Genomic DNA, 21,338 nt, shown 5'->3' with positions numbered 1-21,338 from the left:
AATGGTTTGTACAGGGTCAGTGCTGATGGGATTCTTCCTCTTGCTCAGACTATGAACCTGAGCGGGCATAAACTCAAATTTAAGAAAGACAGTTGTAGAAAAGATGTGCAGAAATTTAACTTTAGCCAGCAGGTCATTGATTGCTGGAATAAACTTTCATCTGTCATTGTGTAAGTTGATAGCTTAAATAAATTCAAGGAAGAACTGGACAAACTTTTGGAGTAAATGGATGAGTAAATGGGAAGTGTTTTTTTTTTCCTTTGTCTGATGCTGTATAAGCTTGCTTTCTTGCATCATATGCCTCTACTAATACTAATTTTGCTAGAATGGATAAGGAAGCAATTATCCCGTTATACAAGGCAATGGTTAGGCTGCATTTTGAGTACTGCATACAAGTCTCTAGGCCTTATTTTAAGAAATATGTGGATCTGCTAGAATAGGTGCAGAGAAGGGCAGTGAGACTGGTTTTACCGAGAAAATTTTCAGTTCTACAAATTGTAGCATCTGGAGACTAGGAACATGCAAGGTAATCTTAATGAGGTGTTTATGGATTTGAATGGATTAAGCAAGCTCAATGCTGATGGCATTCTTCTTTTCTTGCATAGACTATACACATAAGTGGGCATAAATTCAAACTGAGGAAGGATGGTTGCAAGGTAGATATGTGAAGGATTTCCTTCAGCCAGCGGATGCGTGATTATTCAAACAAATTTCCATCTGTTATGGAAGTGTGTAGTTTGAATACATTCAAGGAAGAACCAGACATATTATTAGAGGAAATGGACTGTTTTTTTTTTTTTTTTTTGCCATTGCTTTATAAGTTTGCTTTTCAGCATAACTTGCTGCTACTAATACATAACCAAATACATTATTTAACTAAATTCAAAAAATAGCAAGGGCTTAATTTTTCAGTACTCACCTTGATCGATCTGCAATTGTTATGGTTTGAATGGCAAGAGGTGACTAGCTTTAAGGTGATTGGTTCTTAAATTAAGGGGTGAATAAATAGTAATAATAATGGAAACAGGATTAAAATATGTGCAAGGAAGTAGAAGTGCACTAACTTCGTCCTTGGTTGTCATTAAATTGGGTTAAATTGGGATTCTAAATAGTGAATAAGCCAAGTTAACCCAATTTAATGACAACCAAGGACAAAGTTAGTGCACTTCTACTTCCTTGCGCATATTTTAATCCCGTTTCCATTATAATTACTATTTACCCACCCCTTAATTTAAGAACCAATCACCTTAAAGCTAGTCACCTCTTGCCATTCAAACCATAACAATTGCAGATCGATCAAGGTGAGTACTGAAAAATTAAACCCTTGCTATTTTTTGAATTTAGTCCAATAAAACAGTATTTTAAGACATATTATAACTTCTAAGTATACATTATTTAATTAATTTGAAATGACCTTTAAAAATGTATGTATACTTATGAATGGCTGTTGCTTGTGGGAGCACAGGTTGCGCACTACACAAAGTTGCACTATCAATGGAACAACATCTAGAGTTAGATTTACAAACTAGAATGATTATTATAGTTTTTGTTTTATTGCTGGCCCACCACATTATCATCTAAAATTTGTTTCTGCTTGTAAATATAAAGAAACATAAGAAACTGAATGGTAAACATTCTGATAAAACACATTTTTTAATGTATTTTAAGATTTTATGTATGTTAGAACATAGTTGTAGTTTAATTCACAAAGGTATTTTATTATGTGTTCATTGATCATTAAAATATGTTAAAATAATTGTCTACAATTGTTTATTATTCTTTTTTTTTTCTTGTTGGGGGGTTGCTGATACAGCTTTGCACAAAGGTATTGAATAGGCACACAGCATTCCTGTACTTATGTACTGCCAGGAGCCCATGCATGAAAATGTATACAGGCAGTCCTGCTTTACCGGTTCCCGGGTTTACGGGTTCTTTTTTTAAAGTATCAACAAAATCAAAAATATGAACATTAATTACAATAAATAAATGCTAAACATTCATAAATACGGCATTTAAAACCATGCGCATAGCTATATAATACAGCACTACTGTCCGTGCATTTGTTCAGGCAGAGATAAGGAGGAAGGTCCAACTCTTAAAGAATTTTGGAAAGAATTCCATATTTTAGATGCAATCAAAATAAAACAAGCATAGGAAAAAATTACAGAGAAGAACACTAAGTATATTTGGAATAAACTCTGTCATCAGTTTATTGATAACTCTGATGGATTTTGAGAACCAGCAGATTGTACAAAATGAAACAGAAGTGGTCATAAATGTTGCTAACTAATTGCAGCTTGTGGTTTCTACAACTGACGTCACTGATCTGCTTCAAGTATGCAATGAAGACCTCATTGAAATGGAAAAATGTGAAGAAGATGAGGAAGAAGGTTTAACAGCTGAGACTCCCATTTGCCCCCTCACTCTACGGGGCTTGACGAAGATTTTCAACACAGATAAAGCAATTGAGATTTTCGAGTCACAAGATTCAAATTTCGAGCGCCCTAGAAAAGTCGCTACATATTTAAAAAATGCTTATGTATGCTATTGTTTGTTTCCAAGACTGTCTTGGAAACACAACTCTTGAAGCATTTCCAAAGAAGAAGAGGACTTCTTGTACTTCCAACGAGTGCTGCGCCAACAATGAGTGATGAACCATCAACAAGTGTGTATTTAGTCGATGATGATGAAGAATAACCATTTGCTTGATTTTAAACACTATGTTTTAATTTCTTTGGATAAAGAAATCATTGTTTAGGCATAAACTATTGTTTTGACCTTTACCTAACATTACTATGGTCAAATTTCATTGTTTAGAAATTATGTCGCTCGCTAGGAACAAATTAACTCATAAAGTCCGGAACTACTTGTATATATATACATACCAGACAACCCACACATGAAAATCATATACAGTATATATACATATATTGTTGTTATAAGGTTAAAACAAGATCCCACAAATATATAGAAAATCCATATTCTTAATTTGTGTTCCAGTCATGCAATAACAAAAATTTGAATATCGTATGGACTATTTTTCCTTAAATAAAATCTAAGGTATAAACATTTTCATTGTCTATATAATTCCTTTTACCGACTTAAAAATAAAACTAATACATACCCGTTTATATGCTTCGCATAGCAATATTCTAGCTGTAAAATCAAAGAAGTCTCCTATTATAATATGAAAATCTTTTTTTTTTATCTCCATCAAATATTGAGTCATATTCTCTGATTCCCTAGGAAACTTTTGATTTAATACCTCAAAACCAGCAGCCTTGAGTTCAGTCTCCAACCAAGACACATATTCAGGATATTTCTGTCCATCTTCTGTTAGAACAGCCACCCGTTTCCAGTTTAATGTGCGAAAAAGTTCAAGGTAAACATGCCTAAAAATAAAATAAATAGAAAATAGTCATTATTTTCAATAAGCATAAATTTTCTTAAAGATCAAATTTTATATACAATAAACCTGGAAAATTTTATTAGCATGGAATTAGTTGAGGCATATGATGTAAGAAAGCAAGCTGACAGAGCACCAGCCAAAAAAAAAAAAAAAAACTCTTCCAATTTCACCCACTCCAAATGTTTGTCTAGTTAAGCCTTAGACTTATTTAAGCTATCAACTTCCACAACAACAGATGGAAGTCTGTTCCAGTAATCAATTACCTGCTGGCTAAAGATAAACCTTCAACACATCTATTCTACAACTGTCTTTCCTCAATTTGAATCTGTCCTCTCAGGTTCTTGATCTGAGCAAGTGGATGTATCCTATCAGCATTGAGCCTGCTCAAGCCATTCAAGGCCTTGTACACCTCAATCAGATCACCTTGCAGATGCCTAGTCACCAGACACTGTAATTTGCAAATCTTAAGCCTCCCTTCATAAGAGCAACCCTTTTTTCCATTCACTAATCTTGTTGCCATTCTCTGTACTCGTTCTAACAACTCTACATCCTTCCTAAAATGAGGCCTTCAGACCTGTACGCAGTACTCAAGGTGTGACCTGACCACTGCCTTATACAAAGGTATAATCACCTTGTCTCTGGTAGCAGAATTCCTATATATCATTGACAAAACTCCATGATCTGCTCCGGCAGTCCATCTGCACTGCTCAGAGAACTTCATAACTGACTGCACAATTACTACCAGGTCTTTTTCATTCTCCACCTCCCTGAGAGTAGTACCACAGAGTTTGTACGTTTCTCTTGGGTTACTGCTACCCATATGCAATACTTTGCATTTTTCAGTGTTAAACTTCAGTTGCCACTTCTCAGCCCATCTACCTAACTTTTCTAGATCCTATTGCCGTAGCATACTGTCTTTACTATCATTAACAACCCTGCCAACCTTTGTATCATCTGCAAACTTGGACATTAAGCCTGATATACATTCATCGGTATAATTAATAAATGCACAAAACAACAATGGGCCCAGTACCATACCCTGGGGGACTCCACTAATAACATTAGTTCACGTAGAGCAGTGTCCATTTATTACCACTCTCTGCCGTCTCCCACTCAACTATCCCTTAATCCATTGCAGCAACTTGCCCTTAATGCCATACTGCTCCAATTTGTAAAGCAATCTTCCATGATCAACAGTAACAAAAGCTTTCCTGAAATCCAAGTATATGATAGCAAAATTATTTTTTGCATCCAGTTCCTTTGTGACCACATCGTAGTATCCAATCAAATTGGTCAGATAAGACTTCCCCATAACAAACCCATGCTATGTCTGAACTATAACTGTAGTCTTGTCTAGGTGATCAGAAGTTAAACTAACAGGCCTATAATTATTTGCATCACCCTTTGAAACCCTTTGTGAATTGGGGATGCATTTGCACATCTACAGCCATCTAATTATGGCTAAGGGTTTGTATACTTCCCTTCCTGCCTCCTTCAATATAACTCGATAGATTCCATCTGCTCCAGGTGCCTTTTTTATGTTTAATTTCAACAATTTAGCTCCCCGTTAGAGTTTAGTAAACCTCTGTCCTCCCCTTCCTCACAGAATTCCTCCTGTGTGAATGTAGATGCAAAATACTCATTCAGTTTGTCAGCTATCTGAGCATGATCATTAACAGTAGAACCACCAACATCAAGTGGACCAATCTGATTCATCCCCTTCCTTCTACAGTTTACATAAGTAAAGAAGTCTTTGTTGTTTTTCTTTGCATCCTTTGCTGAGGATTTCTCTTAATAAGCCTTCGCTTGCCTAACCTCCTTTGTGACTTGATTATAGATTAGCTTATATCTGCCATAGGCTTCTGTGTAACCTGATAATTTATATGCATCCCATGCATTTTTCTTCTCTTGCCACAAGCCTCATTAGTTCATCTGATATCCGTTTAGGCCTAAGTCTTGAACAATATTTCTTAGTTGATATAATAGCTTCCAAGATTAATTCACTGAATGCCGCCCATTTAGAATTCACTGTTTATAAAATATTTAAGGGCAAAGGCCTCATGCTACAAGGTAGAATGACTAACATGTAGATTAATGCAAAAGCATCATTTTAACGTAGCCATCTACCAAAGTAGTTAAATTAATTAATTAAATTGGCATCATTTTGGTTATATCTCATATTGTGAATGCCTTCACAATGAGTTGCCATGGTATTTCACTACCTTGAATAAACAACACTTCACCAGCGGAGAAGACTACTGTTATTTATTCTCAGTAGATATCGTGAAGTTATACTTTATAACTGGGTTGTCATTATTGCAACACCAGGGTACCTGCCCACCCACCAAAGAGGAGCCAACAAGCTTTGAAATGGTGCTGTCTGGATGGTGGTATCTGCTGAGAATAAATAACAGTAGTCTTCTCCACTGGTGAAGTGTTATTTATTCAATGTAGTACAATACCATGGCAACTCGCTGTGAAGGCATTCACAATATGAGATATTTAATTAACCAATTTAATTAATTAATTTAACTACTTTGGTAGATGGCTACGTTAAAATAATGCTTTTGCACTAACCTACATGTTAGTAATTCACCGTTTTTATTATCATCAGTTGATCCCACTATACAGAATTCAAAAATTGTCCGAGACCACTGTAAGCACATTTACAAAAAAAAAACCCTTCCCTTTACCCTTGATGGTAGTTACATCTTTAAGTTTGTTATTTGGTTTTTAGGAGCATTAGCAACTAAGGCCATATTGCTCCGGGATATGCGGTGGTCATTCCCTGACCTTTCCGCATTCTCCGTATTTTGTGGTGACAGGCTCGAACCCTGGTCTAATCAAGAAGTGTGTGCTATGCACTGCTGCTCCTTCCCACCTGGCTACGGAGGCGCTAAACATCTTTAAGTAAATCCCACTTCAGTAGACTGTGATCACTACCACCTAGTGGTTCCTTTATCTGCAGATTCTTAATGCATGAAGAATCACTACTGATAATCAGATCAAGAGTATTACTCCCTCTAGTTGCCTCCCTAACATGCTGCTGTAGAAAACAATCATTCAATAAATTCACAAAAGCTTTGCCAGTGTGTGAGTGACCAACCCACAAATTCCAGTCAATATCTGGGAAATCAAAATCCCCCATTATAAGACACTCTGATTTACAGGCCCACTCTATTTCTCTGTAGAGTTTGACATCCTTCCCGATACACCTGGTTCTTCAAAAAACCTCACAACCAGAAGTCGCACGGGGTGAGATCCGGTGATCAGGGTGGCCAAGATGTCTGGAAACAAAGGCTGATGACCCGTTCGTCTGTAAAGGGTTGCCTTAGCAATCTTTGGACACAACAGTGGATGTGGGGTGGTGTACTACCTTGCATGAATATGGTATCCTGAAGGCACCCACATTGTTGCAGCTATGTATTGCGAAATTTGCCAACATTTCATAATATCGGTGTCCAGTGATGGAGCAGGTGCGGGGTCCAGTCGGTGGTACCTGTTCAAAAAAATATTTCCCAATCATGAATGTGGCCATAAAACCACACCACACTACTTTTGGAGAATGCAACGGGACCTCTTGGATAACTCAAGGGTTCTCTGTTGCCCAAATGCGACAGTTGTGCTTATTCACTTGTCCAATTAAGCAGAAGTGGGCTTCATCACTCCAAAGGATGTTCCATGGCCAAGTTATATCCACTGTCACTCATGCCAGAAACTGAAGTGCATATGTGAAATGAATATCTGCATCACCATGCTTTAGCTGCTGTAGCATGTGCATCTTGTAAGGATAGTACCGCAACACCTGACGCATTATGAGCCTTAGTGGAATACAGCATGTCCACTCCACGAGAAACAGCTGGCAGACTTGCGCTACCACATGGCAATTGAATTGATAAATCCATGACAGCCAGCCATAGCCACATCTTCAACATGAGAGGAGTCTACTCATTTTCGACATCTACCAGGTTGAACACCAAGGTGTCCTGTCGCTTCAAATTTCACAATCATTTTGCAGACAGCACAAACAGTCATAGGTCCACGCCTTATGTGCTTCTGATGCAATCAGAAGCACATAAGAAGTCACAGCTGCATTGTTGCTGTTCTGATAGTATAGCTTCACTAATAGTGCCTTTTCCTCCAACACTGTTGGCAATGCTGCTGTATGATTTTGAAGAGACTGCTTTGCTTTTATACAGTACAGTAGAGCTGAGTAGTGGCGCTGTGGCAATAACTTACGTTATTTGCATACTCATAACTAAGATAGTTACGCACCATACAGTGACAAATTTTGTAACTAATTTTTTTTTTCCAATAAATGGTGAGTGCATTCTTTATTGTACCTGTTGTCCGAATTTCTTTTCAATACAAGCCTTAGAACTCGCTCCAGAGCCCTCTACGTAGGAATACTTTAATTTTAACAACCCTGTATTAGTCCATGTATCTCCCTCAAGCTAGCAGTTTTCCGACCCACCTAACACTGCCTCGATAGCATCAGCAAATATTCTTACATCCTTTCTATTTAAGTGTATCTCATCCCTGTAGAAGTAGTCTCTCCTGATAACAAGTACAGGCCAGGCTGAGAATAATTCTACCCCTTGAGCTGTGCACAATCTCTCACAGGCCGAATTGATCGACAAGGCTCTCATCATATACTCCCTCCTATCGTGTCTGGGCAGAATTGCAGACACTTTCAAATTCAACTCTAACTCATGGCTTTTTTTCAACATTGACCTAATAATAACATGTGAGGATATTTTCTAATGTTTTAGTTTTCAATACTCTTATCCCTCTCTTCCAAGAAAAAAAAATAGAAAAAAATAAAAGTAAAGAAAAAAAATGCAAAGGCTAGGAATACCTGACTTGATTTCAAAATGACACAGCAAACAGTATGCTTCCTCTGAGTGAGAAACTCTAAGAACATTTCACAGCTGTTTGAAATATAGAGAGCATGGGTCGGCAACCTTTTTCCTTGTGATTTACATTTTTGTTCAATCAACTATAAAAAAACTGTGCACAAACATAACATGTGCTGCTTGGACAGGTGTGTGAACATAGAAATGAGCAATTTGATATATTGCATTGGCCCAACATGATAAAATTCTACATAGTAGAATTTTATCAATTTTATCATGTTTATAACATGCCACCTGCTAGCATATATACCTGGGGTCACCAGTGTCTAATATATGGTTAGTGGGAGTGATGAGAACAATCAAATAATTTATTGGATAAATCATTCTTATTCATTAGACCAATATTCATTCTGTTGTTATTGAACAACTGTTTGACAGTTTTCAAATCACATTGCAGCCTAAAAATATGTGTCCAAATGAATAGTTGTTTAATCATTTATTTCACTGTTTTATAAATAACCAAACAGTTCGGTCATTTGTGTGTAAATAGTGAGTCAGTAGATACTTATTATTTATCTAATGCCCAGACCGATTCATACAGCATGAGTTTTTTTCTTTCTCACAATAATTTTGGTTTTATCAGTTCATTACATAGAGTTGTAGAATCATTTTTACTTAAAGTGTAATTTCCCCGCCCTCAGGAATGTTGTGTTTGAATCTCTTCGATATTCAATGACTAAAATCAGTTTCAGTTGAATTTCTCACTACTACTCTGCTGAACAATAACTTATTTTGAGGATAAGTTTTTCTCTTGATACCCTACCTATCCTCGGTCACCTATAATCATCTATGATGGTCATTTGTTTTATTTTGATTTTTCAAGTTGTAGTATGTTCTCATTTATTCAACTTTGAATTTTATCAAAATTTAAAGAACAAATTATTTCCAAAATGTAATAATTTTTTGCTTACCGAAACATCTTATTTTCTGGAATAGTTCGAAAAAAATGACCATATTGTACCCTGTCATTAAATGTTGCACCTTCTGCACTATAGCTGATAATAATGGTGTTGTAATATTTTGCTACACCAGCAATTGGTGCCACAGTATCAGAACAAGCTGGTCCTAGAAAAAAATATATAACATTTACTCTACTGTACAGAGAAAAGAAAGTGTCCCTATATGCTTATTATAAAATACAACATAAGATGGTAAAATCATTTGGGATGCCTTAATCATGTGACTAAAAATAAATTAATAATATCCTCTTAAAGAGTTCAACATTTTACTACAGTAATTACATATTCTATTAAAAACTACAAATAGTTCAATCAGAAAGAGATATGACCACATCAAAAAACAGTACTGTTATTAGTTCTCATCCAAGTGATTTGAAAGAAACTCATTTGCCTAATTACATATGTTACTGACATGTGTAACTTATCAATCCTAAATTTTCACTTCCCTAAGCTTGCGTGTTTCCTGATATCAATCAGAATCAGATGACATATACATCATATATTATAGTAGTAAATAAATAATTGAATAGTGAATTGCGATTTAACTTAATATTTGGATTCAATTGATAATCTTTCACCTTTTACCCCAATCGCTCTCCACTATTCACTTATTTACTTACTACCATCATATATATTACACACACACACTACATATATATATATTATGCAAGGCAGTGCATGTAAGTGATGTGGGTGGTCAGTGCTTGTTGTTGTTTGTTATTTGGTTTTTAGGAGCATTAGCAACTAAGGCCATATTGCTCCAGGAATATGCGGTGGTCATTCCCTTGACCTTTCCGCATCCTCCGTATTTGGTGGTGACAGGCTCGAACCTCTGTCTAATCAAGAAGCGTGTGCTATGCACTGCTGCTCCTTCCCACCTGGCTACAGAGGCGCCGGTCAGTGCTTGAGTCAGTTTGGTGTGACATCAGCACTGGGAAGACAAAAAGAATAGCAGGAGTGTGTTATAGGTCAAACAGCTATGACAAGTATAATGAACGTCTATGCAGATAAACTGAGTGACTCAATAAATCAGAATGTCATATAATGGGGGATTTAAAAACTTTCCAGGTGAGAAGTTAAATTCTCCCATTATAAACCATTCTGGAAGGTTTCGTAACCAAACCTTCTTGTAGGTCGGTCATTCACACAGTAGCAAGATTTCCCTGAATTTATTTGATGAATGTTTTCTACACCAGCATATTATAAAGGCAACGAAAGAAATCAATACCCTTGATCTAATTATCAGCAGTGACTCTTCATGCATTTATGAATATCCAGATAAAGGAAACCACTATGTGGCAGTGATCATAACATATTGATATAGGATCTACTTAAAGTTATAAAAGGGAAAAGATTTTGTTGCCATAAAGGTGGCTACAATTTCCTTCAGTTTTAATCAGTGAGACCAACTTATGTTACCGACTGCAAATTCTAGAAGCATTCAGGGAAGTAATCATAGAAGCAATTTACAGCAACTACTGTTCAAGGTTTAGACCCAAATAAATATTAGATGAACTGATAAGACTAGTGACAGAGAAGAAAAATGCATTTGATGACAATAAATATTCAGTTGATGCAGTTACCCACAGTAAGTAAAATTTAAATTGCAATCAAGTTGCTAATGGGTTTGTCAAGCTAAAGCAGATTTTGAGACATCTTTGGCTAAGGATGTAAAGAAAAGTAGCAAAGACTTTATGGCGAAGGTAAAGAAAGCCAACAGGAGAACCACAATAAACTTCAGGTAACTTGCAGGTAAAACTTGTTTGCGGCTACCGCACTCTAGCACTGCTCGCTCAGTAAACGGACAATAGGTGTTATCAGTCTGGAGCAGAAGTCGAGAATGATATATTGACTGACAGGTAGGAATGGAAGATGATATACTGATTGGTGCATGAATACAACAGACGATAATATCGGTTGAGCCTCACTTGCCCTAATTTGCATATCCTAATCTCAAAAGCACTAATGGTCACTTGCCCTAATCACACTTTTTTTTTTTTTTTTTTATGAAAACCCCAAACACGAGAGGTATTAGAACCTATAGTATTTAGTACCATGCTTGGGTTGGAGGTTGAGAAGATGAAAGAAGATATTTGTTGAAATTAGACTTGAACTTCTGTAGACTGTAATTTTCAAGAAATACGTACGAAGGAAGGTTGTTCCAGAAAACAGCAGTTGAATGAATAAATGAGGAAGATGAAAAGTTGGTTTTGTGAGTTTGAAGCTGGACAGTAAATGGATGTTGGCTGGTGGTGGCACATGTTCAGACTGTTTTGAAAGAGAGAGCGGGAATTATAGAAGCCAATTCAGAAGAACAGTGCCCATGGAAGTATCTGTAGAAAAGGCATTCAGCAGAAACAGTACATCGATGAGACAGAGAGTGGGGACATGTGGACATGTGCTTTTGTAAGGGGCAACTCCTAGAACGTTAGTTCAACTCCGCCTCATATCTCTGTGAAGAACAGTATCACTACAAATGGGCCAGATATGTGTGTGACGTAGGATTGTGTGTGTTCTGTTGTTGCTGGCAGCTTGGCTACCCAGAAGCATCAGTCACCTGGACAGATGATTTTGGGTACTCGTCCACACCACAGAAAGGTGGGCCAGTCCCAATGGAACACGTACTGTCTCAATACGAGACTCTGACCCACCTGCCAAAAGGTGGGCCAGATTCCTCTAGGGGCCCACTCCAGAGGAGAGAAAAAAACAAAAAAGAACAAAAAGTGATATCACTGTAGAACACGAAACAACAACAAAAAAAAAAATAATAATAATAATAAATAAATAAAAAAAAAGAAAAAAGTGTGACAGCCACACTGAAGAACACGAAGAGAAAAGAAGAGATGAGAAGTAAAAAAAAAATTAAATTTTCCCTTGGTGCAAAAAAAAAAAAAAGTGATATCACCGTAGAATGCAAAACAACAAAAAAAAATAATAAATTAAAAAACTAAAATAAATAAATAAAAATATAAAATATCATAAAAAATAAATAAAAAAAAAAAAATAAATAAAAAAAAAAACAAAACACGCACAGTGTGACAGCAACCCTGAAGAACGCAAAAAGAAAAGAGAGGGAAAAAAATAATAAAACCCATGTGACAGCCACACTGAAGAACGCGAAGAGAAAAGAAGAGATGGGAAGGAAAAAAAAAAAAAAATGAGATAGTGGTTTCCATCCTACACAGGCCACAGAAACAATCTCCAAAGTCCATGTAGCAGGACGGGAAGAAAAAAGAAAAAAAAAAAAAAAATGAGATAGTGCTTTCCGTCCTGCACACAGGCCGCAGAAACAAGCTCCACAGCCTATGTGTCAGGATGGGGGGGGAGAAAAAATACATGGTTTCAGTTCACTGCTGGGTCATTGATGTTGGCCACTGGGGCAAACATCAATGACCTGCAAACCTACTCTGCTGAAGTCTTTAAGCGTCTGCACTTAAAGACTTCAGCTGAGTAGGTTTGCAGTGCAGGGAGATTGCTAGGGTTCTGTAGGAAGAGCTCTAGATGCATGCCAGAGATCTGTGTACAACTGACAAGGTTGTGTTTCAGATCTGCGTACGTAATGCACTTGAATAGGATGTGCCACCAGTTCTCTTTGGCTCCACAATGGCAGAGATCTGTTGGGTGGAGACCCAGATGGTGTAATTTTTCATTCATGGATCCGTGTCCTGTAATTAGGTATGAAGTTTCTAGTGAAGGGGTAAACCAAGCCTGTACAGATTTAGTAGCAGCTTAGGTTACATCAGGTAGGAATCTTCTTGTGACAATGCCCAGTGTTGAGCTATCCCATCGAGTTTGCCAAATGTTGAAGAGCTCGTTGTAGCAACGGGTCATCTCAGCCTTGGGGGTCAGCATCCAGGTTAACCTCAATGTCGAGGATCCTTGTTGGGATATTTCTCGTAATTCGGAAGCACAACCCATGGAAGATGACATATAGATCGAGCAGAAGTGCTCATGCGATGACATGAATGGCAGGAGTGGAGACCGTTCTACACACTCGGCAGATTGCCATTAACATTGACCTATGGATGGTTCCAAGCTTGTCTTGCATCTTTACAAGAGTTACCCGATGGAACCAGGCTCCGGCTGCATAGGTCACAATTTTTTGGTAAAAATACTACTTTGTAATACAACCGCAGGGACTTTTTGGAGAGTCCCCAGTCATTTTTATGGATGCGTATGATGGTTTCTGAGAATTTCTTAACTTTGTTTCTTAGATGAACAAGATGTGGGAGAAAGCTGAGTTTGTGGTCAATAATCACTTCAAGTACCTTGTTTTCGGTGACGATTGGTAGTTGAGCATTAAATATCTTTACCTGCGGTGGGCACCTGAGATCCAGTCTATTCTCGAATAGCATCATTTTAGTTTTTGTTGGGTTGATATGCAACTTATTAAGTGCAGCCCAAGTTGAGAGATCGTCAAGGACCTGGTTTGCATTTTCTTTGATGGCCTTCCGTGAATGCCCTGACATCATCAGTGAAGGCCACAATTTTCGCATTCCTGAAGGTGAGAGAGCCAGCCTTGGAGGACTATATTCCAAATGAGGGGTCCCAGGACTGACCCTTGGGGGCCAACCTCGATTTACTGATCTAGTGACTTGCTGGAATTTTGACTTAAGAATAACTGTTTATTGTTGGAAAAATAATTCTGGAAGAGGCTGTATAATTGCTGGGGACAAGTGGCAGTTCAAAAGCGTGCCAAGGCACTGTCCCACCAGACGGTGTTCAAAGGCTCCCTCAAAGTCTATGAAGATGGCCAATTCGAATTTTTCTTCAGAACTTTCAATATGTAAGACCAAATCGAAAAGAGCTTCTTCACATGACCTTCCACTGGTGAAGCCATACTGGCATGGTGAGACCAAATCATGCATTTGTAGCAGGGAGACAACCCTGAGAGCCATGAGTCGCTCAAGGACCTTACCAGGTTAGCCAGGAGGGCAATAGGCCGGAAGCTGTGAGGGTCTGTTGGTGGTTTGTGAGGCTTCTTGATGAGGCAAAGGAGGGCCAACTTCCATTCTTTTGGGAAGCATCCTTCATCCAAGCAGGAGTAGATGGTGCAGCCACAGTTTGTGAAAGTGGATGATGAAGATGTATTCTATTAGGTCAAGGCCTGGACACTTTTTGACATTAATGTTTTTAAGGACTGCTCCCAGTTCTTCTAGTGTGAATGGGTCGGCTTGCTCTTTTGCTATATAATTGCTGTTGGCAGTTCTAATTGCTGAATGTTCTGGGTGATACTCAGAGATGTCATCAGGTGGATTTGTTTGTTATTTGGTTTTTAGGAGCATTAGCAACTAAGGCCATATTGCTCCGGGATATGTGGTGGTCATTCCCTGACCTTTCCGCATCCTCCGTATTTGGTGGTGAGGGCTCGAACCCCGGTCTAATCAAGAAGCGTGTGCTACGCGCTGCTGCTCCTTCCCACCTGGCTACGGGAGGCACCTTCATCAGATGGAAACAGTTTGTCTAGAATAAGGTTGGCAGAATTCTGCCCACACTTAGTTTCCTGAGCGTCTACTGAAATAGTGTTGAATATTTCCGGAGAGAAGGTTCTCTCTCTCTCAAGATCTTATATGCCAGGCCCCATGGATTTGTATGGTTGGTTTATTTTACGAAATTTGCCCAATTTCTCTCTTTCTGGCTGCAATTGCCTTGGTATACTCATTCTTTTTGGCGATATAATCCCTATGAAGGTGTTCGACATCAGAAGCTGGCCAATCACAGTGTCGTTGGTAGTTTCTGCGTGCAGTGTGGACTGACTTGCAAAGGATGGTAAGTTTCCGGGTCCACCGTGGGCAGATTGCCGGGTGGAACACCTTCTTCCTTGAGGACCTGTATAAGGCCCTGAGTATGGAGTGCTGGATAAAGGTGGTCAAGTCCTCTGCATTTAGCAAGTCCATCTGTGATGGATCTGTAGTTGGAAAGTCCAGTTCTATGGAGCTGTCATATGCTTGCCAATTGACGTTTCTCGAGCTGGAGCTGGCCAATCACAGTGTCGTTGGTAGTTCCTGCATGCAGTGTGGACTGACTTGCGAAGGATGGTAAGTCTCTGGGTCCATCGTGGACAGATTGCCAGGTGGAGCACCTTCTTCCTTGAGGACCTGTATGAGGCTCTGAGTATGGAGTGCTGGATAAAGGTGGTCAAGTCCTCTGCATTTAGCAAGTCCATCTGTGATGGGTCTGTAGTTGGAAAGTCTAGTTCTATGGAGATGTCATATGCTTGCCAATTGACGTTTCTCGAAGAGAATCTGATGAAGTCAGTTGCCCTTGCTCCGTTGTTGTTTCTCGGTGCAACCAAGTCAAGATGGAACAGTACGACTCTATGGTCACTAATAGTCAGATCCGGAGTTACCTCCCAGCAGCTAACTGACTGACGTAGGTCCTTTGTTGTTGTTATTTGGTTTTTAGGAGCATTAGTAACTAAGGCCATATTGCTCCGGGGATATGCGGTGGTCATTCCCTGACCTTTCCGCATCCTCCATATTTGGTGATCACGGGCTCGAACCCCGGTCTAATCAAGAAGTGTGTGCTACACACTGCTGCTCCTGCTCACCTGGCTACAGAGGCACCAGGTCCTTTGTAGAGAGGGTTAAGTCAATATTAGATTCACCAGTGGAGCTAGAGTAAGTAGTGAACTGGCTATGCTGGTTATGGATAATAAGGTTTTGGCTGATGACGAAGTCCTCAAGAAGCTGGCCACGGCTATCGGCAACTGCACTGTGGCAGAATGGAGATTTTGCATTCAAGTCTGATGCAACCAGGAGTTGTTTGGACCCAATAAAATTTAGGTAGAATGATTGATCTGTATATGTAATCTGGATACAGGTGGAGACCGATTGCAGAGGCCCTGGACAACCAGGACATCGAGATCTCTATTTATGACTGCTGTACATGTTTTAGGGTCCACTGGGACAGGTTGAATGACTCGAGTGTGTATGGAAAAGCCAGTAATTTTAGAGGTTGGATGGGGTTGTATTCATGCAGCATACAGCTCTTGAATCAGAACAAGATCAATTGAATGCTCCTCAGTGGCCTGGAGTATTTCATCCGCAACTGTGCGGGACCTTTGCCCATTTATTTGTATCATTTGCAGGTATTTAGATTGAGATATGGGGGCTCCTCTTAGGCTTCCAGGAAGAGTGGATAGGACTGGAGTGGGGGACACAACCAGCATTTCTTGTTGGTTTAGGCATCAGCGGTCCTTAGTCTTACGAGTTCCAGCGCCCTTTGGTATTCTGGGCGTAAAACATCACAGAGAGAATGGTTATGTGTTTGCCGGTTCCTTTTACAATTCACACAAGAGGGCTCTTTGTCACGGTGGGGACATTCTGCTTGGACATGCCCACTCCTGGCACAATGCCCGCAGGATGGGGATTTGTGGCAGCAGCGTTGGGAGGTATGCCCATAGCCCAGACATAGAAAACATCTTGTGACAATTGTAAACGGATGAAACCTGTGTGCACTGCAACCAAGGAATAATCTTTCTGTAGAGAGGATGGTTCTATAACTCTGTGGGGAGAAGCTAATTACTTTGTGTTCCGTAGAGCTGGATTTTGATTTTGTTTAAAACCCAAGAGTGGTCTCAGCCTTAACTTCCTCGCAGGAGAATCCACGGTCTAGTAGGTTTCTGTATAACAGATCCTCAAGTAATTCATTGTTGGAACTATGCTTTGGAACATCGTACACTATGATCAATGGATTTGACTTTTTAGGAGGAGCTATGACCACTCCTGCATTTGTGAGAGTGCCACATGTGGCAATACTTGTTAGGTCTTTTGTTGCAGTCTCCAGTAGAACTCCTTTGTTCCTAATGGGTCTCAGGGATTTCATTTTTAGATTCTTATAATCAGCCCTTATAGTGCTTTGTACCAGATCTTTGACATCATTGCTAATCTTCAGCTCCGAGGTATCACTTGTTCCCAACAGTAGTAGATGCCGTGGCTTCTTCTCTGCGTGGTGCACATGGAGAATTTGTATCATGCCATGGGCAAGGGACTCCTGTCCCGACTTCACAGCAGCAGCATAGGAAGTGACACCTGCAGCAGGCCCGGGGGGGCACGGAGTCTCAATGTAGTCAGGGTCAGCATTGGTACAATTTTGGGGCCTGCCAAGAGCATCAGCTGGGACTACAGTTTCGGACCAAAGTTCTTCATTCACAGCTTTGAGCCTCTCATTGTCAGTGAGGAGCTCAGTTGTAACTGATCAAGGGTGGACTATAACTCCTGCACACGGTTACCTGCACTTCTGGTAAAGCAACTGGAGTCGTGGTTTAGGAATGTGATAAACTGCCTACGAAGTCGAGAGATTGTTTGGTGAAGGGTAGTTCACTCTGAAGTGGGTCCACCTTCCGGGACACTAGGTGGATGAGGTATCCCCAGTATAGGGGAGGATTTTAACCCAGATGCGATAGCATTGGCAAGGGCTGTTGGTGTGATAGCTCGGGCGACATTTTTAACCTCTGTATGGGTGGAGACCATTGCCCCAGTAGTAGGAGCAGCATCAGCAGGTGCAGCAACAGGACTTTGGTCAGGGGCCAATTAGAGCTCTAATCACTAGGACAAAAAATCAATCCGACAATCTTCTTAGACAACTTAGAGCTCAAAAAAGAAATTGATCTACGTACCTTACAAAACATAGGTATTCAAAACAACATTCTACCACATATATTTGGGACAATCAAACTACATAAAATAAATCACCCATTACAGCCCATAATTTCATACAAGAAATCAGCTTTTGCCCACATCAACTTTTCTCATAAAAATAATATCACCATTAATGAGATTCTCAGAATTTAGAATACACAGTACTAATCAGGCATATGAGAAAATATCAACTCCACTAATATATCAGACGGAGACACCTAGCATCCTACGACGTTATATCACTTAATACTAACATAAACTTCAATTACACACTACAAAAATCAGATATGAGAATAATATGAGAATTAATGAGAATGTGAATATATTAATTATTGATCATAGACTCTACACTAAAAGATTGCACATCCCTAAACATCAACAGTATCCTAGTAACTAGCCTTTTAGTTAGAGCAAAACATTTTCAGTTTGGAAAGGAAATATATGAACAAGTACATGGCCTTCCAATGGGTTTGGACATTTCAGCCCCACTTTCAGAAATTTATCTTGCCACCATTGAAAACCAAATACTTAAACCATTTCCTTCTAAGATTAAATTATTTGTGCAATATGTAGATGACGTATTAATTATAAGCAATAAAACCACCATCGATGAACTCCTACAAAAATTTAATTCCATCCACAACAGATTAAAATATACTTTGGAACTAGAAGAAAATAATAGTATTAATTTTATAAATCTGACTGTATATAAATCCGATAACAAACTCAAAACGCGGACATACAGGAAAAAGGCACATACAGGGAAATTCCTACATTTTCATTCCCACCAGCCGTACAACACAAAAAAATCAGTATTATGCAACCAAACCTACAATGTGATCAAATACAATCATTCACAAGAAGATTTGACTACGGAACTACTATACCTAACAAAAACCTTTATAGCTAGAAAATACCCCAAACAGTTAAATCAAGAAACCATATAAAATTAGTACTGATCATACACAAAATACAATAGTCATGCTTCCGTATCATAACCAAGTTGCACCTCAGCTCGGGAATATTTTCAGAGGGACAAACATTACACTGATTTTTTCATCATATAATAAACCAAGTACTTTTTTCAGAAAATACAAGGAAACATAAATACAATATTCAAGACATAAACAATATAATATACCTTATAAAATGCCAACCCAGATGTAATGCATGCTACATAGGTAGCACCACCACAAAATATGGAACTTCCAGAATAGCCAACACGAGAGCATACTATCATTATAATAGTTTCAAATCAGACTAACCAGGAACTGAACTCAGTCCGCACGTACACTCTTTTAATCATGATCCATCAATAGATAACACAATTACACTAATTAAATTTTAATCAAATTATAAGATATTCCAGTACAAAGCCCTAGCCATAGAATGGTTTTGCCAAAAAGTTAATACAAAATTTTAAACACTAAATTACCCACGAATCTATCATCAATATAGCAGCTCTCACGAATTAAATTTCCATGAGTTTAACGTGATGCATCCTGGATACTACAATACTATAAATCAACACTTACAACTCATGTCATTCACCAACTGATGATGACATCGAAAGCTTCTCGTCCGGCTCTTGGTTTTTCAAACATGCAAAATCTTCTTTGGTTTTTCAAACATGCGAATCTTCTTCATAATTTTATAAATGACAACCAGGAAAAAGTGGTGCATTCCTCTTCCTGGAGACATATTTTTAAATTAATTAATCTACTAATATAATTGGGAACTTTAACTTTTATTCTCTTTACTTTCATTTATGTAAATCTAAACCTAACCAATTCAGATCTAGATGTGAGTACTAATATAATAAGCTTCCACTCATTATATAACACATTATGTAATAAGGGAAGCATTCAAAGAACTTATCTTGGAAGCTACTAAGCTTTTCATACCAACTAAGAAATATTGTTCAAGGTTTAGGCCTAAGTGGATGTCAGATGAACTAGACATATGGCAGAGAAGAAAAATGCATGGAATACATACAAATTAACATGTGACACAGAAGCCTATGATAGATACAAGTTGATCTGTAACCAAGTTACAAAGGAGGTTAGGCAGGCGAAGGCAGATTACGAGAAATCTTTGGCAAGGGATGCAAAGAAAAACAGCAAAGAGTTCTTTACTTATGTAAACTCTAGAAGGAAGGGGATGAATCAGATTGGTCCACTTGATATCGATGGGTCAACTGTTGATGATCCTGCTCAGGTAGCTAACAAACTAAATGAATATTTTGCATCGACATTCACACATGAGGAGTTATTCAGCGAGGGGAATGCCAGAGGTGGATTCAACTCTGGCAGTAAGCTACAGAATCTTGTAATAACTGAGAGTAAAGTGGAGGAGAAATTGTTGAAGATAAACACAAGAAAGGCACCTGGGGTGGATGGGATCTATCCAGTTATATTAAAGGAGGCAGCAAAGGAAGTAAGCAAACCCTTAGCCATAATTATGAGAGCTTCCTTGGACTCAGGAGAAGTACCCATGGACTGGAGATGTGCAAATGTGACCCCAATTCATAAAGGAGGATCAAAGGGCGACACAAGTAATTATAGGCCTGTTAGTTTAACTTCTGTTCCCAGAAAATTAATGGAGGCACTGGTTAAAGAAGCACTGCAGGATCATCTAGACAAGACTTCAGTTATAGCTCAGACACAGCATGGTTTTGTTAAGGGGAAGTCTTGCCTGACCAATCTGATTGGATACTATGATGCAGTCACAAAAGAACTGGATGCAGGGAATAATTTTGATATTATATACTTGGATCTTAGAAAGGCTTTTGATACTGTTGCACATGGAAGACTGCTGCACAAATTGGAGCAGTGTGGCACTGGAGGCAAATTGCTGCTATGGATAAAGGGGTGGTTGAGGGGGAGAAGACAGAGAGTAGTAATCAATGGACACTGCTCATCGTGGACTAATGTTATTAGTGGAGTCCCTCAGGGTTCAGTATTGGGTCCTTTATTGTTTTCTGTATTTATAAATGATATTGATGATGGTATATCAAGCTTAATGTCCAAGTTTGCAGATGATACGAAGGTTGGCAGAGTTGTCAAGGACACTACTGACACTATGCTACTGCAACAGGATCTGGAAAGGTTGAGCAGATGGGCTGAGAGGTGGCAAATGAAGTTGAACATTGACAAATGTAAAGTACTACATATGGGAAACAGCAACCCCAGAGCAACGTATCAACTCTGTAGTACTACACTGACAGTGGTAGAGAATGAAAAGGACCTGGGGTGGTTGTGCAGGCAGATATGAAGTTTTCTGAGCAGTGCAGACGGGCTGCAAGAGTAGCTCATGGTGTATTGTCGATGATATATAGGAATTTTTCTAGCAGGGATAAGGAGGTGATTATTCCCTTGTATAAGGCAATGGTCAGACCGCACCTAGAGTACTG

General features: G+C 38.9%; 1 protein-coding gene across 1 annotated transcript in view; it reads right to left on the bottom strand.

Moving 5' to 3' along the window:
* The window catches only part of LOC150078811 (uncharacterized), a 329,603-nt gene that overhangs the window by 126,310 nt on the left and 181,955 nt on the right, over positions 1-21,338 (bottom strand). The window contains exons 9-10 of the mRNA XM_090382376.1: positions 9,237-9,390; positions 3,125-3,392 (exon numbers count right to left, since the gene is read on the bottom strand). Of these exons, the coding sequence (XP_090238502.1) occupies positions 3,125-3,392; positions 9,237-9,390 (422 nt within the window). The remainder of the gene's footprint in view (positions 1-3,124; positions 3,393-9,236; positions 9,391-21,338) is intronic.

The sequence above is a fragment of the Mastigoproctus giganteus genome, chromosome 10 (assembly GCF_048544385.1).
Source record: "Mastigoproctus giganteus isolate SK-2022 chromosome 10, ASM4854438v1, whole genome shotgun sequence".
Lineage (NCBI taxonomy): Eukaryota > Metazoa > Arthropoda > Arachnida > Uropygi > Thelyphonidae > Mastigoproctus > Mastigoproctus giganteus.
Note: the sequence above shows the minus strand (reverse complement) of the source record. Positions and strands in the feature narration are given on the sequence as shown.